Source organism: Hyperolius riggenbachi, chromosome 5, assembly GCF_040937935.1.
Source record: "Hyperolius riggenbachi isolate aHypRig1 chromosome 5, aHypRig1.pri, whole genome shotgun sequence".
Lineage (NCBI taxonomy): Eukaryota > Metazoa > Chordata > Amphibia > Anura > Hyperoliidae > Hyperolius > Hyperolius riggenbachi.
Window position 1 is genome coordinate 206524992 of NC_090650.1, and position 27316 is coordinate 206552307.

Here is a 27316-nt window from a genome sequence, read left to right on the forward strand (position 1 = left end):
GCGATTGGGTAGAGGACCACTCGGTCCTCTTCTCCAATCACAGAACACGGAGACCTGACCGGTAACGGCTGCGCCCACATGTGCAGAGCGGCGGTGGGAGACTTATTAAAACGTCCTGTTGCTGTTAACAGGCTCAAACAGGACGCTTTAATAAATCAGTTTGCCATTAATTGGTTAAACCAACTGTACTAATAGATTTTTAATGCTCAGTATTGTTTTTGAATTATATGTTGTAAGTACTTTACCACACATCATATCATTGATGGCCATACTATTAATATTTATGGTTTTCAGTTGACTGAAATGCAACATATCAGTCGTCCAAAAAACTATTTGAACATATGGAACAATGAGAATGCTAGTGATAAAATTGCTCTAACTCTTCGACTCCACAACCCTGCTATAAAAGCCCTTGTACTGCTTCCAGTTGTCATTTATAAAGTGCTGGTATGCAAAGGAAACTGGATGCCATCAGCATTAAAGTAAACCAGAGTGGATACAAGATAAAAAGGTTTGTACATACCTGGGGCTTCCTCCAGCCTCATAAGCACGGAATGCTCCCACGCCGTGACTGGTTAAAGTTATGTGACCCTGTAGCGTAGCTGGAGAAGACTGAGGACGGTGGCATGGAAGCGATCTGTGCTTATGGGGCTGGAGGAAGCCCCAGGTATGTATAACATTTTTATCTTTTATCATCTCTAGTACACTTTAAGGGCTCAGACACATAAGTACTTTTCTGAGTGCTTTGCCATTAGTTTTGAAAACTTTTTAAAAAAACGCTTGCATTGACATATATTAAAATTTAGCTCCATTGTCCCGTAGAAAGCTCTGATCATTTTGGCTCAGCCATGTGCAAGCCCCCATCGCACTCGCATGGCCAGGAGGGCACGTGGCCAAGCATGCATATAAAAGCCCAACTATTGGAGCTTTTCAAGGTAGAACGGAGCTGTTGGGAAAGGTGGCTAGGAAGCCCACGGTCCACATGGTGCTGGAGGAAGCCCCATGTAAGTATAAATATTGCACAGTGTACCGTACACTTTTTACTAAACCTGCACAGTTCCAAGTTTTGGCTGTATCTATATTATTCTATGTATATTGCCCCTTCTTTTATTTACACCACTTACCAGGATTGGACACGGCGGGATCCTCTGCTTGGTATGCTGGAAGATAAAAATAAATTCAAATTGAGGTATAGATCAGCTTTAACAGTTATAATATGATTTTTGAAGTGGTTCAGAAGTAACATTTTATTATAGTTCTGTAACTCCATAGTGCCTTTTTAATCATGGCACTATTTTGATAGTCTTACCTTTCTATGAAGCTTTAAGTGAACCTTTATACCTGCAAGAATTAGCATACTGGACTAAAATGTACCCTGATAATCAAAATTACCAGTGCCTTAGAACCACGGGTGCTGAGCTTTTGCTATCCAGGCTTCATTTTGTGAAGCTCTAAAAAAAAGTCCAATGTGCAAATAACAGTCTCTCCACAATCACAGCTTAGGCTGCCGGTTAATGTTTGAAACCACATTCACAATATGCAAAAAATATCTTTTCAATTGACACCAATGTCCAGTTGTCATACAGTACCTGCAGTGCCTCCACCACACCCAATAGTAAAAACGCACTCACCAGCTCCTCTGATCACATAAAATTATTACAGTATATACTGGACTATAAGTCAAGAAATGTAGGACTCACAGTAAAGTTTGGGAGTTGCCTTATACTCTAGTCTGTTCTAAATTTCTCGCCCCATTGGGGGTGGGGGGGTTGAGGAAGAGGGAGGGTAGGGTCATTACCCTCTCCCTCCATACCCGCAGCGTTGTGTGTATATCCCCCCTCCATTGTGGCCAGTGTTAAATTATAACCCACACCCACGCTCTCACACTCACCCAACAAGATGCAGCAGCCAGCATGCCTTACTAAAAAGTAAAATTTCACCAGCAAGCCCCCCTCCCCTGCAAGATGTAGCAGTCAGCGTGCCTTACTATGTGTAATCATATACACAGTCCCGCCAGATGCCTCCATCATGAATCCAGAGCCGGGCACAGAGTCACCACTCTCACATGCTGGTCTGCCTGTATTAGTGTAGCGCTGAGTCACGTGACCTCGGGGGCCAGAGCTACGCTAATAAAGTCTAGTAGCAAAGGATTGCCGGCACTATGGGATCTGTAGCCGTACCACTGGGAGTGAGGATTGACAGATGTTCAAAAAGCCACCTTGACAATATTACAGATACTGCGTGCTCATAATTTGCGAAATATACATAAAGGATCAGCATCAGAAAGAAAACAAACTGTTGAATCAGGCACTGCAGTTAATTCTGTTTTAATGGTGTTTTCAAATGTGGATAAGCTCACCATTTGTATAAAAGATTGTTGCATTCAAGAAGGTAGGTACAAAACAATCATGTGCAGACATCTTATGCATTCAAACAGTTGCATGAGGAGGATGTCCTACCATATCAGAGGGTGACGGTGGTGGGTGCAGGGCAAAAACGGTAGCCTAACAGCCGTTTCGCACTGCGGTCCTTCTTCCGAGGCTGATCCACGCCATTACACAAAAATACACTGGTTTTTATTTCCTGTGTCATCAATTGGGGGCGGGTACGCAATGATGTACGCATTTCCGGTCGCATGCATAAAGGCGTAAGCGTCAACCAGACGTTCACGCGTCCAAAAAGGAGTAGTGTTCCAGTATGCGTAATAAGTTACGCGTCAGCGTAGACCATGCGTTCCATTATGGAACGCACGCGGACGCGTAACTATGTACGCCTGCGATCTAAAAAGAGGCGTATTCATCTTAAAGGAGAAGTACATTACTCCTAATTGCAAAAATGATCGCAAAAAGGGCCGTTTGAAGTTGGCTGTAAGGTACAGTGACTCAAACGTGCATGTGGACATAAAGACTGCATAAAAGCGTTGAAAAAGCGAGGGTAAGGGGAAGCTGGAGGACAATAGAAAGATATTGCAGGAGTCATCAATCCTCATTACAAACCTATTTACATAAAATTGCAATACAAAAATTTACTGATTCAATTCATCAAATATTTGCATATTTAAGCCTAAGAAAAAAATCTCAAATGCAATGATAGCTACAGCTATGGATCTAAAAAAAACATGCTAAATCATTATGATCATTAAAGCCTAATGGACCAAGGGCTTCACTTTTAATAATCAAGAGCGACTCTTTTCTCAGTAAGAGTCGAGAGCGGTCTCCGGCCCCCTCCGTTTGGGGATCATAACTTGTGCTAACCCACAAAATTTTAACACATCTGGGTTGCTTTCATGTGTTTGTCGGACGTGCTCTACCATTCTCGTGGCACCTTTGCCATTTTCAATGGAACGCCAGTGTTCCTGTATTCTCTCTTTTAGAGGGCGAATGGTCTTGCCAATGTAGAATCGGCCGCAAGGGCACCACAGGGCATATACTACCAATTTAGTGTTACAAGTTATTAAATCACGCAATGTCCAATGCAAAGCGACAACATGATAAAACGTGCCGGTCTGCATAAATTGGCAGTGGGAGCAAAATTGACATCTGTGGTTGCCCTTCAGCCGACATCTTTGTAACCAATTATTCATGGGACTAGATGTGCATTAACTTCTGGTGACGTAGTCCCCAATTGTAGGTGCACGCCTAAACGCCACTAGTGGAGATTGGGGCAGTAGGGATTTCAAAGTGGGATCTTTGACTAATATAAACCAATTTTTTTTTATAACGTTTCCGAAGGTGTTAGCCATTTGCGTATAACTGAACGTGAAGAGCATGTCCGACAAACACATGAACCCAGATGTGTTAAAATTTTGTGGGTTAGCACAAGTTATGATCCCCAAACAGGTGGGGGCGATTGGTCGGAGACCGCTCTCGGCTCTAAGGCCTGGTGCACACCAGAGAAGTTTTTCTGAGCGTTCTGAGTTTTTAAATCTGCTGCTAATGTTATCCTGTGTGTCTGTGCACACTGGAGCAATGAGGTTTTGTAAAAAAAAAAACCCATAGCATTACATTAGGAAGAGCTTTTGAAACCTCTAAAAGCTCTTCCCAATGTAATGCTATGGTTTTTTTTACAAAACCTCATTGCTCCAGTGTGCACAGACACATAGGATAACATTAGCAGCAGATTTAAAAACTCAAAACGCTCAGAAAAACTCCTCTGGTGTGCACCAGGCCTTACTGAGAAAAGAGTCGCTCTTGATTATTAAAAGCAAAGCCCTTGGTCCATTAGGCTTTAATGATCATAATGATTTAGCATGTTTTTCAGATCCATAGCTGTAGCTATCATTGCATTTGAGATTTTTTTTAGGCTTAAATATGCAAATTTTTGATGAATTGAATCAGTAAATTTTTGTATTGCAATTTTATGTAAATAGGTTTGTAATGAGGATTGATGACTCCTGCAATATCTGTTTCTATTGTCCTCCAGCTTCCCCTTCCCCTTGCTTTTTCAACGTTTTTATGCAATCTTTATGTCCACATCCACGTTTGAGTCACTGTACCTTACAGCCAACTTCAAACGGCACTTTTTGTGATCATTTTTGCAATTAGGAGTAATGTACTCCTTTAGGATGGTGAATACGCCTCTTTTTAGATCGCAGGCGTACAGTTACGCGTCCGCGTGCGTCCCATAATGGAACGCATGGTCTACACTGACACGTAACTTATTACGCATACCGGAACACGACTCCTTTTTGGACGCGTGAACGTCTGGTTGACGCTTATGCCCTGCACCCACCACCGCCACCCTCTGATATGGTAGGACATCCTCCTCATGCAACTGTTTGAATGCATAAGATGTCTGCACATGATGATTTTTTGCACATGATGATTTTTTTGTACCTACCTCCTTGAATGCAACAATCTTTTATACAAATGGTGATCTTATCCACATTTGAAAACACCATTAAAACAGAATTAACTGCAGTACCTGATTCAACAGTTTTTTTCTTTCTGATGCAGAGCTACGCCAATACAGGTAGACCAGCATGTAAGAGAGGTGATAGAACGTAGCGCCCGGCACTGGTTCTGTGAATGGAGGCTTCTGACGGGGCTGTGTATATGATTACACATAGTAAGGCACGCTGGCCGCTGCAGCTCCCAGGGTGGGCGGGTTGTGGGTGATATCTTATTTTACAACACTGGCCACAATGGATGAGGGAGGGGAGCATTTTCCCTTAATTGGCAACAATGGGAGAGGGATGAGATTTTTAATCCCAACACTGGCCAAAAGGGAAGGGGGATGTTTACACTTCACTGGCGACAATGGGGGGGGGAGGGAGGATGTTTTATTGTTTAGTCACAGCACTGGCCACAATGAAGGCGGGGCAGGCGGACAAATTGGTCAGCATCAGTGGAGGGGAACAAGGGGAATGGCCACACTGATTGGGGAGACAGATATTGGGCATATTGAAAGGGGAAGCAGGGCTATACATAGTATGACTGCAATGAAAAGGGGAGCAGGGGGATGCCGACACCGACACATTGAAAGGGGAACAAGGGGGACACAGAGACAGTCAACAATGATAGGAGGCATGGGGAGAGTTTAGAGTCTTAATAGCTGCATGTGAGGGGCTTGGAGGAGTTTATGGCTGCACTTGGGGGCCAGGAGAGATTTATGGCTACAATACTTATGCAGTACAGCCATTAACCCCTCCTGTTCCCCAAGTGAAGCCATTAACTTTGCTGGATAGACATACTTGAGTCATTAAAAAAATGCTTGCTTGAATACAAGTCAAACCAAATATTTGATCCTCTCAAGTATATCCAGACAAGCACTTCACAGCTTGTCTGCTATGAAATGCTCTCCTGAAGCACACTATTAACGATGATTTAAAGCTGAAGAAGCCCATACAAACCAGACAGGCATAAAGAGGGTAACAAGCACATATGATCATGATATATGATCAGTGGAGCTGGTGAGCGTCCGAGAGAATTGGCCACCGAGAGACTTGGATGCAGGATACAGCCGGTATTGCTTATCCTGCTGCTGCAAAAGTTCCCGGCGGCGTTAAATACTATTCCCTCTCTAGGTCCACTTAGATAGTGGGGGAATGATGTAATTCACCTTCCAGCTACTGCTGGAAAGCGAATTACAGTGTTTTAAAAGTAACTTCAGCTCTGTCTTCTGACGGCGCCGAAGTTACTACTGAGCGCCGCTATAGCCATAATTCCTATTACGGTCTATGGTGGCGCCGGCTGCGCCCAAGCCTCCAGCGCTGCATTTGCAGTGCTCGGCTGGCAAGTGCGTTTTACTATTGGGTGTGGTGGAGACACTGAAGTGCTGTATGAGAACCGGACATTGGCGCAGATTGACAAGATATTTTTTCATTTTGGGAATAGCCCTGCTTTTATAACCCCCTAGGGATCTTGAAGTCTCCATTTCATATTATGGCCATTATGCAATTCACATTTTCTTCCTTAGTTTTCTGCTAGATAATATTTGTACAGCTAGTGTAAACCACCAGCAAGTGAGAAAAAACATTGATAACCTGTTTTCAGCTACTTTTTCAATTATCACCTAGAAGAAACCGCAGGAGAAAAAGTTAATTGCATACAGGCCCATGTGATGAACAAGTTTTGCATGGAACAGACTATGAGAAACTATTCAACGCAAACAGAAAAAAAAAAAAATAGACTACCTGCGTAGTTTTAATTTTATTCCACCAGTAATGCTGAGAAACGCGCACTCTGCAATAAATTGCTAATGTTCCCTGTAACCCAAGAGAACAGAGAAAGGAGTGCTTCAATCGTTAAGTATGTCAAAATTTCAAATGCAATAATCCATTCCACTTACTAAAAGTAGTAGGATTAAAAGCATCTCCAGGGTATGAACCCTACATGTCAGAGTCCTGGCGCAACCTCCGTGGCCAGCAGCAATCGGTCCCAGATGGAGCATTTTGACATGACTGGCATAAGACCACCAGGGTGAGACTGCCTCCCTCGCTCCAACTGGTATCAATCGCTGCTGGCCACAGCAGTTGTGGCAGGGCTCACTCTAATGTGTAGGGTTCATACCCTTGAGATTTTTTAATCCTACTACTTTTAGTAAGTTGAATGTTTTATTGCTTTAAAATAAATGTTGACATACTTCCATGATTGGAGCACTTCTCCTTCCCCTTCCCTCTTGCCTAAAGATTGCCTGACAGCCGGGCTGCAGAGCTGCATGAGATTGCAAACAGGCTGTACTGCCACTGATAGCACAAGCCTGCACTTCTTTCTGTTGCCTGTAACCACTCTTGGAAAACCAATTTCCAAAACTTGCGGCTATTCATAATGGCTGGTCAATGAAATGCTAATAATTCCAACTCGAAGCATATTTTATGCAAAATTATGCCAGTTTGTAAATATACTAAATTACAAGCTGCATACATTTGCAAAGAATTAGCTTAAAACACACATTAGCTCAGGGCCATTAGCATATCAACGGAGTTATTTTTAAATTTTAAGTCATTTCTTTTCTAAGAGTTCTGTGAGCATACTATGTACGCTTAAAGGAAGTAAAGTGTGGACGTGAAACTTTTTTTTTTTTTTTCTACATTGACAGCCGCTTCTCATTGAAGCTGGTGATATCATTGCAATTGGGACTGCGTTCCCATTCATTGATCTCCAGGCAAACGGGCGGCGGCAAGTATGCGCGTGGGAGTGCAGACAGCGGCGAGCATGCATTCCGTTATCAGTAAAAGAATATATATTCTTATGGTTCATATCAGAACACACACACACACACACACACACACACACACACACACACACACACACACACACACACACACACACACACACACACATATGTTCTGATATGAAGTCAAAGTGAGTGGTGGCATCTATATACCAAGTAGGGAGGTATATAATGTATATAATCCTAACATTTGTATAGCACTTTTCTCCGGGGGTGGGGCAGCCTTGCAGCCAGGTGAGTGTGCCATTTGTTGGTCATTGCATGAGATGACAGTGGTGACCCCGTAGCTGTGTTATCCTTCACTGGGCCCCCATAAGGTGGAGGTCTCCCCCTTGGAAAAGCTTAGTAGACCATACTATGATTTTTTCCTCTATGTCTTTTGTTTCATGAGCCTTTGGATGATGCTTGTCCATTAGTGGTGAATATACTTGGCGGGTAATTAGGCATCATTTTCCGTGAGAGGAGGACCAAGAGAATATGACCCTAAAGAACTTCAACAGTGGTGTATGTGGGATCTGTATGGGCAGCGCACCTTAGGAGAACTGTGACTTTACAAGAGACGTGCATGTAGCAGAGGTGCAGCAGGCCTTGATGTTTTAGGGGGAGTGGGGCAATACAGGGGGAGCGCAATTGATACCATAATTATTAGACGCTTTTCTCCTGTTGGACTCAAAGCTCTCAAGAGCTGCAGCCACTAAGGGTGTGCTCAAGGGGCCACCCTGCAATGTTAGGAAGTCTTGCCCAAGGACTTCTTACTGAATAGGTACTGACCCTAGCAGTATGATAGGAGTCTTACACAAGCCACCATTAGCTTTCACAAATCATTCCTAAAACTTTCCATCTATCCCAGTTTGGATGGAACTTTTTGACCACTGCCCCGTCAACAGCTTTAAGTTTTTTTTTTTAAGACAAAGAGTTAACGCTTTTAACCCAGTTTTCAAAGGCTGGTGGCGAGGCCACAGGCCATCTGCACTACACCTTTCCTGCCATAAACAACGTTTCAGTTATTAAGGACTTAGTGGGAGCTTCTAGTTCTTCATCCTGGACTATACTGAGAACTCATAACACAGGGTCGCTAGTCACGGGACATCCCAGCCTATCATACAGGAATCTATTGACTTGTCTCCAACACCCAGATATAATTAGACATTCTCATATCAGATAAAATAAAGTTGTTGATGGGGCATTTGGGGCACTCATTGGTAATTGTGAGTTTATATTAAGTTATCCTAGCTAGTGTCAAGTAGGCATGATGTTAAATATACAATTGGGTAACATGTTCACGGACACAGGGGGACACCTTTTTAACAATATGCTTGCCATTTACTGCGTAAGGGGAGTGGTAGCATCAATAGCCTTGTATTGTAACAGTGGTTTATATATTTTGCCTATGGTGTGCTTAATTTGCCCAGAGATCAACTCCAGGGCAGGGGAATTGTACATTTTGATTGGAGTATGGGGGACTGTCTAGAGAAAGCATGATTTACTAAAAGGTATCTAAATTCCTACATGACCGGGTTACTCATCAGATTCTGGAAGCTTACCAGTTACCCACCCATAACAATTTGACTCAAAAACATCACCTCTTCCTTTATCCAAATGTGAGCGTCAGGGACAGCCTGAAACTCAAGAGAGATGTGGATTGCCCCATATAGGCAAATGTGCCCTTATGCTGGTATATTTTACTAATGCCTTTCCACACGTCTACTGCTTGTTCAGAAGAAGCACAAGTATAACATGCATCCAAGGTATGACCATACATACACAAATATAGCACATATGCACACAGCTCTTGCAAATGCATCTAAAGATAAATTCTGCATGCAAAATCTGCATTTTTTTTGTCATTTGGGTGTATTTTATATCTTCATTCCTGGCATTTACTTCTAAATCTTACAAAATCTGTCAGTCACACATTTCGGCGATGAAAAGGTAAACTGGTTTATCAAATATTCACTTTTCAGTATTAAGTACACCAACGTTCAGCCTTAAAAGTGCCACCGAGGCGATTTCTAATTAATAAAAAAAAAAGAAATTAAAAAAAGAAGAAGGGGGGGGGGGGGGGGGGGGATAGCTTAGAGAGACAGAGGTATGTTCCCATCTAAAGGACATGCCTCCGTATGCCCTCTAAACCACTAACAGCCCCCCTGTGCTTTGCTAGCCCCCCTGCATCTGGTGACATTGAGAATGTCGACAGAGTAATGGGGAAGGGCCATCCATTGCAGGAGAAGAACTCCTGCATAATGCCCCTTCTCCTGTCTTGAAGAGCCTCTCACTGGCTCTCATCTGCCTGTTCCCAACCTCTCCTCTGCCCCCTGCATTCCAATCTCCGCTTTGAGATGCTTCTGAAGTGTTGAAACTAAAGAACTGCAGGAGATAGGAACGGCGAGGAGAAGAGACAATGGGCACTACCTGATCCGGCCACCCTCCTGGATGAGGTAGTAATGCTTTTTTTCACTTTTATGTCTGGCTCGGGTTCTCTTTAAGTGTTCTTGGGATAGAGGAAAGAAACTGGGCATAGTCACTGCTGAATCCCAGCCTGGGTCCTGCTCCCAACCCTCATCTAAGAAGAGACTGACAAGAGCTCCTGGTAGAGGAGTACAAACAGAACTTTCCAGTTATGGGGCAGGGAAACAGGACCCCAGGTATTATGGGATGTAGACCAAGCAGTTTCTAACATTTCAACAGGTTATGACACGTAAATACCGCTCAGGTCTCCCTGTACAAGACTCAAAGGTGAGACTTGGAAACCAGGTTACAGATGACATTACCTAGAAAAAAAAACAAATGTAAATGATACCACCCAGCAACTAAAAAACTCAAGGCATGAAATGGTAGGTCAAAACCATTGAACTCCAATAGTGGGGAGTTCCTAGAAAAGTGCTTAGAAAAGGAGAAAATTGGTATTTGTACAGCCACTAATATTCATTTAGGTGGATAATAATCAGCACATGCTCCTGCAAAGTGTCAATATATGCATATACTGTATGTCCCACTCCAAACAGATATTTAAAGTCGATGTCACTGACCTTTCCCAATGTAAGAGGTAAAGAGAGTATACACAGCACCTTTTGCCTAATCAGACTGGAGGATCCCCAAAGTGAGAGGAAGGCAAACAAAAGACAGAACTGATTGCAGAACAGGTAGAACTTGAATAATAACTGAAGTTTTCAGAGAGCTAGATATAAGCCACACATGACTGAAACACAGCCATGTAAGTAAATATACTGTTCTATTTCAGCTTTACATCTAAACCAAATGTCTGCTTATACTGCGCAGGTTTAAAGAGACTAACAACATTTTAAGCAGTATTTCTTCTATCCTTCAAGTTCCTAAGGCTGTTCCATTGTGCTCTGGCTTACTGCAGCACTTTCTACTTGCACTGTCTCTGTAATAAATCAACTTATCTTTCTGTGTCTGGAAGGCTGCTAACTCTTCAGTAATGTGAAGAAGTTAACCCCTTCCACGCCCCTCCAGTGCTCGTGTGATGTTTATTCCTCACAGACAATGTCCCTGCTCTCACTGTCAGCTTGTCTGCTATCTGTGAGGCTGATAAACACAGACTGATAAACTGAACAAAGAATAGCTGGCTGAGGAGGAAGCTGCCTGTCAGGCTGACACGCGTGCAGAGCTGAGACTCCAGGCTCTAAAGACACAGCTTGTCATGCTTCATTGACACAGAGCTCTTTCAAAACTTGCACATAACCTCTGGACACTGAATTCAATGTGTAACTCACTGAATTCTCTGTGTACTCACTGTGTATTAACTGAGTTCACTGCTCTGCTGATGTACTTCCTGTTTTGGTGGCCATCTTTTCTGTTTACCAAACAGTTTATAAAACGTTTTTTTTTTACCATCTTTATTGCAGCGGAAAGCAGCGAAAATGTTACAGAGGGGGCTAGGAGATAACCCCAAACAGGCAGTTATGTTTGTTTATACTTCATTTTGTAATGTCCAGTCATCTTGGTAATTTTTCAACAAGGGCTTGAATACTGAAGAATGTACTTTTTTTTTCAAATATAATCAGCTGCAAAATTTTTCAACATTTGCTACAGCTAGCTATCCACCCCAGCCATTTCTTCAAGTAAGGGAATAGCAAGGGAAAAATATTCAATAATATTACAGTTTTATGAAAAGTTTTTTAAGACAATAGATTAGTTGAGTTCTCACTGTGAGAAGAGACCTTGTTAAACACAGCAGCAGTTGTAAATGTACCTCCAGAAAACTTGGGTGAAGTGTTTCACAAAAGGAAAATAAGTAGAAGGCATTAGGCCTTTTGTCAGCTTTTCACCACTATCATGAAGTTCATTTGCTCAGCTGCCATTTGGTGAGACATCTGACAGCATGAAGAAAAAAAAAAAAAAAAAAAAAAAAAAAAAAAAAAAAAAGACTGCCATTTTGTGTTTCCACTGGAAAGAATTAAGTCATACAATGGTAGGCTGTCTCCCGACGTGCCCAAGAGATAGACCCCTCCCCGATTGACATCTGATCAGAGAGGGATCCATTACCACTGCAAACTGATTTTTACAATTCCCAATGTGAATGGGCCCTTACTCGCCTGTCCAGCCAGTGCGCTTCTTCCTGTGTGCCTCGGTTATCTCCCGGGGCCCGTACTCCGTGACATGGCAGTGTTACATCAGTACTTATATGCCGCTAGGTCATTAAGTACAGGCAGCACCTTGTTTTGACATCACTGTGGTGAAAAAGCACTATACAGAGAAGTCATACAGAGACAGTTGTGTTATAGCTATATTTGGAACGTGGCTGTTGCAGTGAAATCTGTGGCTAGGACAATAAAAACTAAAATTTACCTCGTCAATCAAGCAAATTTTTTTTTTTTTTAATTTAAAGAGACTCAGAGATGACGTTAAGTTCTGATACTTACCCGCGGCTTCCTCCCACCCAAAAACTCGTGCAAGTCCCACACCGTCCTCCCGCGATCTACCGTTCAGCTGCAGTGAGTCGCGGTAACAGGCTCAGTGACGTCAGTCCGGGTCTACTGAGCGGGAGGTATGCGCGTGCACAGTAGACCCAGACTGGCATAGACTGAGCCAGTTACCGGGGCTCACCGCGGCTGAACGGCAGACCGCGGGAGGACGGTGTGGGACTCAGACGTGTTTATGGGGCAGGAGGAAGCCCCTGGTAAGTATCAGAGTTTTACTTTATCTCTGAGTCTAACCACAGAAGACCTAAAGTCTGTTTGTATGAATTCAATACAGGAAATATTTCCATTCATTAAGCAAGTCAATGATGAACTGATTTCAGCCTTTAATTCTCTCTTAAATAGCAAAAGGAAAAAAAAAAAGCCATTTTACACAGATTTAGGCTTCACCCCATAATCATAGGTCACACTCTAGTAAATCAGGCCCTGTGACTAGCTGAAACATTGGTAGCCACTGTTGCATAAAATGAGGCATCCCTGAGATTCCTTCTGTAATGTAAATGTACAGCTCACAATACTGTCCATATGGTTATACTACCTGCCTATGTCCTAAAACAAAAAAATCAGCTTCCCTACCCTCTCATCCAGTTCGCAGCAAAGTGGCCCTCAAGGCCTCGGCCAGCCCAGCGGATTGACTCTGCATTGTTCTCCTCACTCACCCTGCCTGTCTTATGCACTGCTCCATCAGTTCCCTCCTCCTCCCCCCCCCCCCACCACATAGCAACAGGGCACATCACTAGCATGAAGGCTACAGCCTTGCCCCTGTACTGTCGCCCGATGGATCGAGTCCCAGTAATTCTTCACACTATGTGCGTTTGTATGTAGAAAAACTACATGCTTTTTGTGACATAATATGTGTCTGATAACTGCATCTAGGGGAGGGGGATGCAGTAGCTCTCCCCTGTGTAGTGCTGAAGTAGCTGTCACCAGTGTAGGGATGCAGAAGGTCTCACCTGTGTAATGCATCAGGAGCTCTCACCTGTGTAGGGATGCAGGAGCTCTCACCTGTGTAATGCTGGAGGAATGCAGCCAGTCTAACGTGTAGTGCTGCAGAGATGCAGGAGGTCTCACCTGTGTGATGCTGCAGAGATGCAGTAGCTTTAATCTATGTAATGCTGCAGGGATGCAGGAGCTGTCACCTGTATGGTGCTGGAAGCATGCAGTAGCTCTCACCTGTGTATGGATGCAGGGGCTCTCGCCTGTGTAGTACTGCAGGGGTGCAGGCGCTTTCACCTGTGTAATGCTACAGGCCAGCAGACTTTCATAGAACTAAGGAAGTATTCTAAATTGTTGCCTTTAGTTTTCGTCATTGCAGTTATGCATTAGATTAACCTCCTTAGGAGGATTTCTCAGGCCCCGCTGGGCCGATTTTCGAAATGTTCTTTTTATTGCACGCAGCTAGCACTTTGCTAGCTGTGTGCATTTCTCGATCTCCGCCGCTCATTCGCCGCTACCCGCCGCGCCGCCTCCCCAGACCCCTTGCGCAGCCTGGCCAATCAGTGCCAGGCAGCGCTGAGGGGTGGATCGGGATTCCCTCTGACGTCCCGACGTCCATCCGCCCTCTCGCCATGGTGACGGGGGAAGCCGAGCAGGAAATCCCGTTCTGAATGGGACTTCCCGCTTGCAAAGATCGCCGGTGGCGATCGAAGCACGTAGGGAGATGCCGCTTGTCAGCGGCTATCATGTAGCTAGCGCTAGGCTAGCTACATGAATTTTAAAAAATTAAAAGTGCTGCACCGCCCCCTTGCCGATATAATTGGAACGGCAAGGGGGTTAAGTTATTTCTTTTATTAAATTCACAATGCACTGCAGTAACATTTACACAACAGAAAATGACATACTATCAATTTGATAGTATGAGGTCATTTTCTGACAATGCATGTTTGTAAATGTTACAGGACAGTGTGAATTTAGTGCTTAAAGGGACACTTAAGTCAAACAAAAAAAATGAGCTTTACTCACCCAGGGCTTCCAATAGCCCCCTGCAGCTGTCCGGTGCCCTCGCCGTCTCCTTCCGATTCACCTGGCCCCGCTGGCAGCCACTTCCTGTTTCGGTGACAGGAGCTGACAGGCTGGGGACGCGAGTAATTCTTCGCGTTCCCAGACACATTAGCACCCTCTATGCTGCTATATGGTATATGATATATGCTATAGCAGCATAGATGGCGCTATTGTGGCCAGGAACGTGAAGAATCACTCGCATCCCCAGCCTGTCAGATCCTGTCACCGAAACAGGAAGTGGTTGCTGGCGGGGCCAGGAGGATCGGAGGGAGACGGCGAGGGCACCGGACAGCTGCAGGGGGCTATTGGAAGCCCCAGATGAGTAAAACTCATTTTTTTTGTTTGACTTAAGTGTCCCTTTAAGCTTGATTTGAAAAAAAAAAAAAAATCAAAAAAAAAAAAAATCGTGAATCTGGATACAGAAAGATGTCCCCTTACTTTCAGCTCCAGACATGATTACTACAATTTAACCTCCTAAGCAGTAATCCTGAGCTAGGGTCGGGGCGGAAAAGCGCAGCTAAGAGCGGTAATCCCAACCTCTGCTTGGGGCAGCCGCCGGAGGCTGTGTGCAGAGTATAGCGACGTTTCTACATACCTTACGGGGGATTCCGATGTCAGCCGCTATTCTCCTTCCTCTCCTCCTGCTGGTGAGATTGCCGGCTTTCATGAAGACAGCCGGCAATTTCACTTTAGAGTTGCAGCACCACCCGGAGGATGGAGGCATAACTGCAGCGCTGGAGCCAGGGAGGTGAGTGATTGTAAAACTGCTGCAGATCTCCCTGGCAGCATGATTTTTTCCAGGTTTTAGGGTCTGAAAGGATGCAAAAAACCTGCACAACTTTTAGACCCTAAAATCCAAAAAGAATCAGAACGCCAAGGGGGTTAAGGAAATACCTCACCATATTGCATCAATCCAAGGCACAGAATCTGTCAGATTTAACTTCAATATCTGCTGTTCCAATGACAATTTTTATATTTTGGAATGTATCTTGCATTCAGTGCCAAAGAAAAAGCTAATCTGAGGAAAATGTTCCCAAAACGACAAAAATAATACTTGAAGGATAAAGTGGACTCAAAATTGCTGCTTTATCAGTTCTGCAGTTATAATGCATCACAGATTTTCCTTCCATTAAGAATACCAGATCCTAAGGCTACAATTCCACTGTACACCAGCTGTAATATCTGCATCCCTGTGTAAAACGTTTCCTTGCCCTACTTGTGGTCTGGCCATTGTTCTGCATGGCACCTCCTGTTCCTGTGCGTGCCCCTTGTCCTGGATTATAGATTTAAAACATGGGAGTACAGAGACAGCAGAATTGATGTAAACCCCATTCAAACATAGACCACTTACAAGAAGTGCTTATTAAAGAAAACAAGGCAGCTTTGGGTTCCTAAATATCTCTCCAGGAAAACAATATCCGTAATGAATTATAATTGCATTAGTGACCAAGAAGCAATTAGGGACTCATTATTTACAAAGTACAACAAAAGATAGAAGTTTTTCTTTTTTTCCTTGTACATATAAAATTGTATGCCTTTTTTTAACCAGCTCACCCCCAAGGGTTTTTACCCTAACGGACCAGAGCAATTTTCACCTGTCAGTGCTCCTCCCTTTTATTCCCTAATAACTTTATTACTACTTATCACAAGAAACTGATCTATACCTAATTTTTTTCGCCACCAATTAGGCTTTCTGTGGGTAGTACATTTTGCTAAGAATTTTTTTTATTCTAAATGCGTTTTAATGGGAAAAATACAAAAATAATGGGAAAAAAAATAATTTCTTCTCAGTTTTCAGCCATTATAGTTTTAAAATTAAACATTGTCGTTTGGATAAAACCAACACATTTTATTTACCCAGTTGTCCCGATTATTAAACAGTTAAAATTATGTCCCTATCACAATGTACGGCGACAATATATTATTTTGAAGTATAGGTGTTATTTGTCGGTTTTGTTTTTTTTGTTCTGGCCATAATTACAAACCCCTATGTAATAAATTAAAATTAATTTTCCCTAATAAAATATAGATTAAAAAAAAGCTGAGTCCCTAAGGCAACTATTTATTGATTTATTTTAAGCTTTTTTTTTTTTACAAGGTTTTTTTTTGGGGGGGGAGGGGGGGGGGAAGGGTTGGAAGTGTAATTTTATTAATAATGTGTATGTACCTGTATATGTATGTGTTTGTGTGTAATATACTTTTTGTCCACAAGATGGCGCTAGTGAACACTCCGGTTATAGGAAGTGATCACTTTTTTTTTTTGTCACTTTATTTAACTGTAACAGTTTCCTGTTTTGTGAATGGAGGTGGCCGCTGTTCGCGGTCACGTCCATTCACTCCAGGCATTGCGATTGGGTAGAGGACTGCTCGGTCCTCTTTCCCAATCACTAAACACGGGATCCCGACAGAAACGGCGGCGGTAGCGCGCGCACATGTGCGGAGCAGCGGCGGGATCGCGCGACATATTAAACCGTCATGTTGCCGTTAATAGGCTAAAGCATGACGTTTTAATACGTATGCATGTCGGTAAATGGTTAATGAGGACATTATGTTACACAAATGAAATTATATATTAATTTACAACTTTGTGGTTTCACTAGCAAACTGCTGTCTACGCTGCTCTATGGAAAACACGGTCTGATTATGGCAACTTTGTGTTTCTAATTTAAAAAAAAAAAAACTTTCATTCTGCAGCCGTAAAGAGATCTGAGGCTTAAAAAACAGAAAAAACAAACAAACCAAAAACTGTACCAGTCAAGCAAATCAAATATATATGTACAGGTCCTTCTCAAAAAATTAGCATATTGTGATAAAGTTCATTATTTTCTGTAATGTACTGATAAACATTAAGACTTTCATATATTTTAGATTCATTACACACAACTGAAGTAGTTCAAGCGTTTTATTGTTTTAAAGAGAACCTGAGGCGGGGTTCTGAGAATAGAATCCCCATGCAGGAGGCTGGGTCTGTCTATAGAGCCCAGCCTCTGTTGCTATATAGATCGCCCCTAAGCCTCCCCTGTGCTCTAATCCCCCCAATAAAACTCAGTCGCTCTGCTGGCACGCAGATTGTCAGAGCGCGCTGTGTTCACCTCTTCTCTGTCAGTATCTCCGCTCCCCCGTCTCCTGTATCGCTTCGGTCCCCGCCCACGTCCCTTCCGTCGCCGCTGATTGGAGGGAAGGGACGTGGGCGGGGCCAGAGCGATGCAGGAGGCGGGGGAGCAGCCGAGACAGACAGAGGAGAGGTAAACACAGCCGCACAGCGCGGCTGTGAGTTATGGGGGTATTGCAGAGCGCAGGGGGGGGGGGGGCATAGGAGTAATCTATATAGCAACAGAGGCTGGGCTCTATAGACAGACCCAGCCTCTGTATGGTGAATTCCCAGAACCCCGCCTCGGGTTCTCTTTAATATTGATAATTTTGCAATACAGCTCATGAAAACACCAAATTCCTATAAAAAAAAAAATTAGCATATTTCATCCGACCAATAAAAGAAAAGTGTTTTTAAAACAAGAAAAGTCAACCTTCAAATAATTATGTTCAGTTATGCACTCAATACTTGGTTGGGAATCCTTTTGCAGAAATGACTGCTTCAATGCGGCGTGGCATGGAGGCAATCAGCCTGTGGCACTGCTCAGGATGCTTCGATAGCGGCCTTAAGCTCATCCAGAGCGTTGGGTCTTGCGTCTCAACTTTCTCTTCACAATATCCCACAGATTCTCTATGGGGTTCAGGTCAGGAGAGTTGGCAGGCCAATTGTGTGATACCATGGTCAGTAAATTATTTACCAGTGGTTTTGGCACTGTGAGCATGTGCCAGGTTTTGCTGAAAAATGAAATCTTCATCTCCATAAAGCTTTTCAGCAGATGGAAGCATGAAGTGCTCCAAAATCTCCTGATAGCTAGCTGCATTGACCCTGCCCTTGATAAAAACACAGTGGACCAACACCAGAAGCTGACATGGCACCCCAGACCATCACTCACTGTGGGTACTTGACACTGGACTTCAGGCATTTTGGCATTTCCCTCTCCCCAGTCTTCCTCCAGACTCTGGCACCTTGATTTCCGAATGACATGCAAAAGTTGCTTTCATTCAAAAAAAAAGGACTTTGGACCACTGAGCAACAGTTCAGTGCTGCTTCTCTATAGCCCAGGTCAGGCGCTTCTGCCGCTGTTTCTCGTTCAAAGGTGGCTTGACCTGGGGAATGCGGCACCTGTAGCCCATTTCCTGCACACGCCTGTACACGGTGGGTCTGGATGTTTCTACTCCAGACTCCGTCCACTGCTTCCGCAGGTCCCTAAAGGTCTGAAATCGGTCCTTCTCCACAATCTTCCTCAGGGTCCGGTCACCTCTTCTCGTTGTGCAGCGTTTTCTGCCACACTTTTTCCTTCCCACAGACTTCCCATTGAGGTGCCTTGATACAGCACTCTGGGAACAGCCTATTCGTACAGAAATTTCTTTCTGCATCTTACCCTCTTGCTTGAGGGTGTCAATGATGGCCTTCTGGACAGCAGTCAGGTCGGCAGTCTTACCCATGATTGTGGTTTTGAGTAATGAACCAGGCCGGGAGTTTTTAAAAGCCTCAGGAATCTTTTGCAGGTGTTTAGAGTTAATTAGTTGATTCAGATGATTAGGTTAATAGCTCGTTTAGAGAACCTTTTCATGATATGCTAATTTTTTGAGATAGGAATTTGGGGTTTTCATGACCTGTATGCCAAAATCATCAATATTAAAACAATAAAAGGCTTGAACTACTTCAGTTGTGTGTAATGAATCTAAAATATATGAAAGTCTAATGTTTATCAGTACATTACAGAAAATAATGAACCGTATCACAATATGCTAATTTTTTTACAAGGACCTGTATATGTAGATAGATATATTTATATGTTAGCAGTGTTTGTTTTTTTTTCAGGCTTGGCTTGTGCAATTACTATAACACACACACACACACACACACACACACACACACACACACACACACACACACACACACACACACACACACACACACACACACACACACAATAATAGTCTGGAGGCCTGCTATTTTTTGACAATCTGGTAACGGCATAAATATTCTGCAACTCCATAGTTACAATGAACAAGCTGTGACAAGGACTCTGTGGTGATCAAAACAGGCTTTTGTTAAAAACATTAATGAAGGTATATATGTGGAATATATTAGTATTAACACTTACCTGATCCGTGTATTGTTCTTGAGCCCTTTAAATGTGGAGACGCAAAATGTCAACATTCCCAAAACAAAAAGAGAAAACAGAATTAACCCCATGAAGAAATAAGCATTACAAGAATTACTTGTGGAAATGTAGAATAAAAGGCAACTTTTTCTATTTTGCATTATTTCTCATAATGCAGAAGAAAATCTTCAACTGCTACTTCTTAGATGTAACTGGAAAAAATAGGGTATTTGAATAAGGGGGCGAAAAACGCTCAAAATATGATCATTTCTCACTGTGAATAAAAAAATGAAATATAACATCACTCAGTTTCTGTAGAGACAAATGTAAATCTCAAATTTGCTTCCAAAACACAGTAAACTGTAGATACCACAATGTATACCTAAGGTTCCCCCGGAGAAAATGCCAATTCAGGACTTCAGGAAATCAAGACCATTCGCTAGTTTTCAGTCATGAATGTGCCAGTTTCTCACATCTTGATTTTCTGACTAAATAGGTTTGTCTGCCCTGTTTTTTTTTTCCTTTTTATGCAGCCTACTTGCAAGTCACAAATGATCTTGCAAATTTATGAGAAGGAAAAAAAAAAAAAAGTTCAAAACTAAATCTGAAAATAATTTATAGAAAGCAGTCCAGGACTTATGGAGTACAGAACCTCATACACAAAAACTAATATAAAGAGAATTGTAGGCATTCAGAGCATCTTTCTTCTTCATTCTTTTTGCGCTTCAACTTGCAGAACATAAATGTAATCATGTTTTCTTCACCAAAACATTTTCGGCTCATTTTAATGAAAACTCTGACCTACGCAATTAACAGTAGCACTGTGTCAGAGAAGTTCTTCATGATCAATATCCTTCTCTACCCATTTTACGCATTTCTTCTTCTTTCAAGCCATGCCCACTCTGTGGACAATTTCTCACCATGGTTGCAGTCACCCTGGAACATTGCTGACCAAGGACAAGATGGAGCAGCGGATTTTCTTCAGATTATTTTAACGCAAACTTCTATGCAATTAACTGCAGTACACTGTCAGTTAAGTTCTTGAATATCAATGTCCTTCTGTGCCCATTTCACATGTTTGTTCTCAATTCAAGCCATGCCTATGTCCTTCCTGTAAACACCAGTCTTCATGTTTGCAGCCACTTTGGAACAGTAGTAATGAGAGAGGACAGGATGAAGAATCTCCTCACAGCACTCCAAGAGTTTGATGTTGACACAATTTTCTGCTTAGGCAGTCTTGGCCCTATCCAGTGTCTCTATTTTAAGTAAAGCACTTTCCGTGTATGAAGTAGATACCCAAAAACAAGCATACAAATTTTCATTCTGTAAAGGCAGCCTTTTTTTGTGTAAACAGCACTATCACATTCAATTGGTAGTGCTTCACCATAATTCTGGGCAGCAAGTCTGTAAAAATGTTCATAACAGACTTGAAAGGGTGCATAAGTAAATCTGTATGTGCCTCACCCCTCCTCTGGATTGTCCTTCCACAGCACATCCGTCACTATCCAACCTTTGAAATCTTTAAAAGTTCCCTCATAACTAACTTTGTCCGACAAGTATATTCTCTAACTTAGGCCATTGCCCTTCAACCTCAGAAAATGTACTCCTTACTAGATAACCGAAACACACACCGTGTCTGTATGTATACTGCATACTTCCCTGTCTTCCCACATTCCTTTAGATTGCAAGCTCACAAGGGCAGGGCTCTCTCACCCTTTTGTGTCTTGGATTTTGTTGTTCATATCATAGCTTGCACTCAGTTATACATTTTATTCATCAGGTTACATCTGTCATTGTAACCACCAGTACTGTATTTTGTACCAGTGTCCATATTTGATGTATAGCATGGTCTGTATTATGTACCCCTTGTTTTCCTACTTTGTACAGCCACACGGAATAGGTTGGCGCTTTATAAATCAATAATAATAATTCATAGTCTCAACAGATGTTAAACAAGTCTACAACAAGTAGCTTTCGTCAGCCATGTATTTAAAAAGGATTTTAGAAGAGGGTTTCTTCAGTAGACGGGTTTATGAATAAAATTCCATATAACCTTGCCTAGAAAATATTCATACCGATTTTGTCATTCAATTTTTTTTTAGTGTCCATCTTAATTATCTTGCCCAGATTATAGTTCGAGTATGTGATACGATGACCTGACTTTCAGAAATCAAATGTGGAGAACAACAAGGTGAAGATGTGTTCTGATTTCCAATAGCCTGCAACACCTTCTAGTTGAGAAAGTCCATCATTTCGGTGGAAGGAATACTCCGCTGGAAGGAATAATGAAAAGTCACCACTCAAAATAGCTTATAAGCCTTACCGTGCAAAATGAAGGGACAAAAAGGTTGCGCTCACACTATGTCAGAATGGTACCTTGTCCGTATTGTACAGATGTGCTGTGCTGCTCCAGAGTCAGCTGCCACTCATCTGATAAAGGGCAATGAAATGTGCTGTCCAGCAAAATCATACAGTCAATTATCTGCAGAAGGCACTGAGACAACTGACGAATAAAAGGGCCCAGATGAAAGCATGAACGCTTTTGCTTGATTTTATTTCTGCTGCTGTAAAATGCAGGCCAGCAGATGGGTGTGAATGAGGCCTTAGGATGATGCATATGACCAGCCACACTTCCCACATCACTGCCTCCTGCTCTGTGGTCCCATCCATTCCCAACTTATCCGGTAACTGCTTTAATGTCCCACAAGCAGCATGTAAGGAAGAGCACTTCTTCAGCACCCTGTGCACAAATCCAGGGGTGATCAGTGAGGTGCATGGGAAGAAGTTTTGAAGCACACATCGCCAGGCAGGAAAGTAATGGGAGGGGACAGAAATACAGGACAGACACCAGCATCTGTGGCAGCAGCAATAAGGAGACAACAAGACGTAAAGACTAAATTTGACAAATATTTACCATATGCATTCCATTTTTATTATGAACTTTCTGACCGTCCCTTAGCACCATGGATATAACTGAATGGACCTATAAGTGTTTAGCAAACAAAGCACTTATAGGTTCACTTTAATATAACCCCTCCAATGTCTTTTGAACCAGCTAAGATTTCAGCTTTCGTTTTGCATATTAACTTGCAATCTATGCTATCTGCCCCCAAAAGGTGTTGTGCGCAGTATCAAAGCTGTTGATTAAGTACAGATAATGGTATACTCCAAAAGGGCAGCAGCAGTGGGTGGATAGTGTAATGGTTAAGGGCCAAGCCTCTGACAGACTGCCTGGGTTCAAATCTCTGCTCTCCCCATTCAGTAAGCCAGCACCTATTCAATAAGGAGTCCTTGGGCAAAACTCCCTAAAACTGGTACTGCCTACTGAGTGCACAGTAGTGGCTGCCTCGCAAGAGTTTTGAAAAAAGAGCTATAATAATATAGGAATTATTTACATAGTGATGCATTTTGCATGTCACAATAGCAGTAATACTTCAGAGCTGTACAGATCACAGGTCAGATCAATAGCCAGGGCAAAAGCCGACTTAGGCTACATTCACAGAGGGACGTTGCGTTGTAATGTGGCGTTAAAGTCGCAAAGCAGCATTTCAACGAAACTCAAAATAAAAAGGTGGTAACGCGCATTAACATTGCATACAGTAGGTACTGTAAAGCATACAGGCAATGTAAAGTATGCTTTACTGTACCCGGTAACGTGTGCGTTTAGAGGAAATGCACTGCAGTAGTGCGTTACCATGTGACGCTAATGTCGCACTGTGAACTTCCCATAGTATTAGCATTGCAGTGCGGTGAGCTGCATTATAACACTTTATAACGCAGCTTCGCAACATCCCACTGTGAATAAGCCCTGAAGGCCAGGAGGAGACAAGAGAACTACCTAATGGTCCATCTCTCCTATACTAAGTGGAACTTCCTAGAAGATTCTTCAGACAGCAAATTAGTTTGTAAGGGCCTGTTCACACTAAGGGCGCTTTTGGCTTTTCTTAAGCGCCGGCGGTTTTCAAAATCGACCTAAAAGCGCTTGTGCAATGATTCCCTATGAGAGAGTGTTCACATATGAGCGGTTTGAGTCCGATCCGCTCACCAAAGTGCTGCCTGTACAGTTTTTGGGGCGATTTGCCTCAATGGAAAGTACAGGGAAATCGCAAAAAAGCGCTTTGTATTGCAATTTCCCCAGCTGCATCAGGTAGTAAAAAACAAAATCGCTTTTACAAAGAAGAAAAAAAAAAAAAAAAAAAAAAAAAAAAAGAATTCTGTTCCTGGTTCTTGGGTGAAGCCAATCCTGATGTAATTCCCTCCCTTACTCCCCTCCTCCTCCCCGCAGCAGTACAGAATGCAACGGTGAGGAATAAAAGCAGTACACACAGACTCACCTACTTTTGGTTCCAAGCGCTGGAGTTCCCGTCTATACTTTTTGCACTACCTCCATACAGGGTGGCGGTAGGGCAGAGAGTATAGATGGGGAACTCCAGCGCTTTGAACCATGATGAGGTGTGTGCACTGCTTTTATTCTTCTCCACTGCGCTTTGCAATGCTGGAATAGAGGAGATGCAGGGGAAGCGGTGAGCGTGCGGAGAGGGGGCGGATGGTGGCAAAGTACAAGAGAGGGGCCGAAGACAGTGACAGGTGCTGGCCCACCTCCCTGGGCCCTAGCAGCCTGCGACCTCCGGAGATTGGCAGAGAACAGGATCCAATCACAGTGGTGTGGGAGGGGAAAACAGGAGGACCAGAGGCTTCAGCCAATCAGGCTGAATTTAGTATGCACTGCGTACTGGGCCTGCGCAATACACTCCTGGTGACGTCAGCGGGAGCAAGGACATGGCCGCGCAGGCACAGTGGTTTTCCGACTTTAAAGTCGGAAATTCCGGAAGTGAAACGGAGGCGGGGACCAGAGAATCAGTGAGTGGCTGCACAGGCACAGGACGTCTGCAAGGGACCAAAGCCCTGTGTAAACTCTTTTTTTTCCCCTACAGTAGTCCTTTAACGTCAGTTGTGTGCAAAATATTAGAGGTTGCTAAGAGATACTATACAAGAGTTCATAGTAGAAATAATATTATTTCTCAGCATCAGCATGGATTTATTAAAGACAGGTCCTTTTTGACTAACATGCTCAGCTTTTATGAGGTAGTGAACACTAATGTGGATATTGGGAATGCTGTAGATGTGATACACTTGGTCTTTGGAAAGGCCTTCGACACGGTTCCCCACAAAAGTCTGGTGCAAAAGTTGAGGATGCAAGGACTGGGGAAGAGTCTGTGTGCATGGATAGGGAACTGGCTAATGGACAGAAAACAGAGTTGTGGTCAATGGATCTTATTCAAAATGGGTGACTGTTAGCAGTGGGGTCCCACAGGGGTCAGTACTGTGTCCAGTGCTCTTCAAGTTATTAATGACCAAGTACACGCAGTACAAATCAATGTTGCTATTTTTGGAGAGGATACAAAATTGTGCAGAATCATCAAATCTCAGGAAGATAGTGACATATTGAAACAGGATCTGGATAGGATGGCTACATGGGCACAGTGGCAGATGAAATTAAATGTTGAAAAATGTAAAGTCATGGTCTAGCACTATACAAAATAAATGGGATACCGATGGGGACATCAAACTTGGAGAAGGACTTAGGAGTACTCATCGACAACAAGTTAAAGGGATACTGTAGGGGGGTCGGGGGAAAATGAGCTGAACTTACCCGGGGCTTCTAACGTTCCCCCGCAGACATCCTGTGCCCGCGCAGCCACTCACCGATGCTCCGACCCCGCCTCCGGTTCACTTCTGGAATTTCTGACTTTAAAGTCAGAAAACCACTGCGCCTGCGTTGCCGTGTCCTCGATCCCACTGATGTCATCAAGAGCGCACAGCGCAGGCCCAGTATGGTCTGTGCCTGCACAGTACGCTCCTAGTGACATCAGCGGAAGCGAGGACATGGAAACGCAGGCGCAGTGGTTTTCAGACTTTAAAGACTTAAATTCCAGAAGTGAACCGGAGGCGGGGCTGGAGCATTGGGGAGTGGCTGTGCGGGCACAGGATGTCTGTGGGAGACCATTCGAAGCCCCGGGTAACTTCAACTCATCTTCCCCCGACCCCCCTACAGTATCCCTTTAAATAATAGTATTCAACGCCAAGCCACTGCAGCTAAAGCTAATAAACTGTTTAACTCTCATCCACTCTCAGGCTACATCTGGAATATGGAATTCAGTTCTGGGCAACACATTACAGGAAAGACATTGCAGTTTTAGAGCAGTTGTAGAGACTAGCAATACAACTGATACGAGGGATTATTTGGGTTTATTTAGTCTGGAGAAAAGACGCCTTAGAGGGGATCTAAATAACATGTTAATACATCAGAGGGCAATATAATAGCTTGGCGGATGAGCTTTTTGTACGTAGGCTTCCACAAAGGACTAGGGGACATGATCTGCGCATGGAGGGAAAATTTTAGCCATTTATTTAGGAAAGGTTTCTTTACAGTAAGAGTGATTAAAGGAATACTATCGATGTATGCATTTATTTTTAAATGTTGTATGTTGTAGCACACATTAGGGCAAGTACTAGGAGCAATTTGTTTCCTCACACAGCTGTTCCTCTCAGCTGTAAAATCCTCCCTCAGTTTTGGCGTCAGTGTTGGATACAAAATGTATCGAATACTGAGCTCCCAGAGGGCTAGACCATGTCTCTGCAAAGGGGAGATGTTATCAACTCCTCAGTTTATAGTTTAATTATCACCTTGCTGAACGAATCTTGTTGATATGGTGGTAAGGGGTTAAAGATTCTAGCAATGTGTGTTTATTATCTTTGCTTCTCTTGACTGATAAAGATACTAATAATGCTAATTGTAGACAGTGGTCTGCCCCTCTCAGCAGCTTGTAAACTGGATGCAGCCTGGAGTGAATCCCCTCAAGCAGGCAGCCAGTCTGAGTGTAAACACAGACTCCTGGTATAGCTAGTTATATTCCAGCAATATTCCAGCTCATTTAGTTACCTGTTATCACCTCAGATCAGCCTATTTCTCCTCATGTCTGCTGCATGCTGTGAGTGACACAGTGAAATATATTTGTGAGCTGTGTGACAGAGTAACCAAGCAGCTCAGGGTGACCCAAACTACTATGAGCTGTGTGAGAAATGAATTTTTAAGCAGGGATAGTGAGAGAGAGACCTGGGTGAATAAATAAAGTGCCCCTAGCACTAGTGGTAATGTGTACACTAATATAGAGTATTAAAAAAAAAGTCGTTTCAATCGATAGTACTCCTTTAAGATGTGGAATGCATTGCCACAGGAAGTAGTTATGGCAAATTCTACATCTGCATTTAAAGGGGGCTTAGAGGCTTTCCTTGTGTTGAAATACATCCATGGCTATAATTACTAACTATGACTCCTCGACTCAGACTCAGTCTAAAACTAGTTACAAAAATTATCCGACTTAATTTATGAAACCACAGACTCCAAATACAAGTACCCAAAATTGCTCTGACTCTTGCTAATCGTGATTAAATCACCCATGCAAAGCACTAGCATTTTGCGATTACTAGTATGAA

At 43.1% G+C, this 27316-nt stretch overlaps 1 protein-coding gene and 1 long non-coding RNA gene across 4 annotated transcripts in view; one reads left to right on the forward strand and one right to left on the reverse strand.

The window, feature by feature from the left end:
• LOC137518576 (uncharacterized) overlaps window positions 1-22345 on the forward strand; it is a 91163-nt gene extending 68818 nt beyond the window's left edge. Inside the window, exon 4 of the long non-coding RNA XR_011020847.1 lies at window positions 21922-22345. This is a non-coding gene — a long non-coding RNA (uncharacterized lncRNA). The remainder of the gene's footprint in view (window positions 1-21921) is intronic.
• The window catches only part of LOC137518574 (uncharacterized), an 86131-nt gene that overhangs the window by 40936 nt on the left and 17879 nt on the right, over window positions 1-27316 (reverse strand). For 2 of the 3 annotated variants that reach the window (XM_068236628.1, XM_068236627.1), the window contains exons 4-5: window positions 19820-19844; window positions 1125-1160 (exon numbers count right to left, since the gene is read on the reverse strand). In XM_068236628.1, coding sequence (XP_068092729.1) covers window positions 1125-1160; window positions 19820-19844 — 61 coding nt within the window. The remainder of the gene's footprint in view (window positions 1-1124; window positions 1161-19819; window positions 19845-27316) is intronic. The other variant, XM_068236630.1, reaches the window with a different exon arrangement.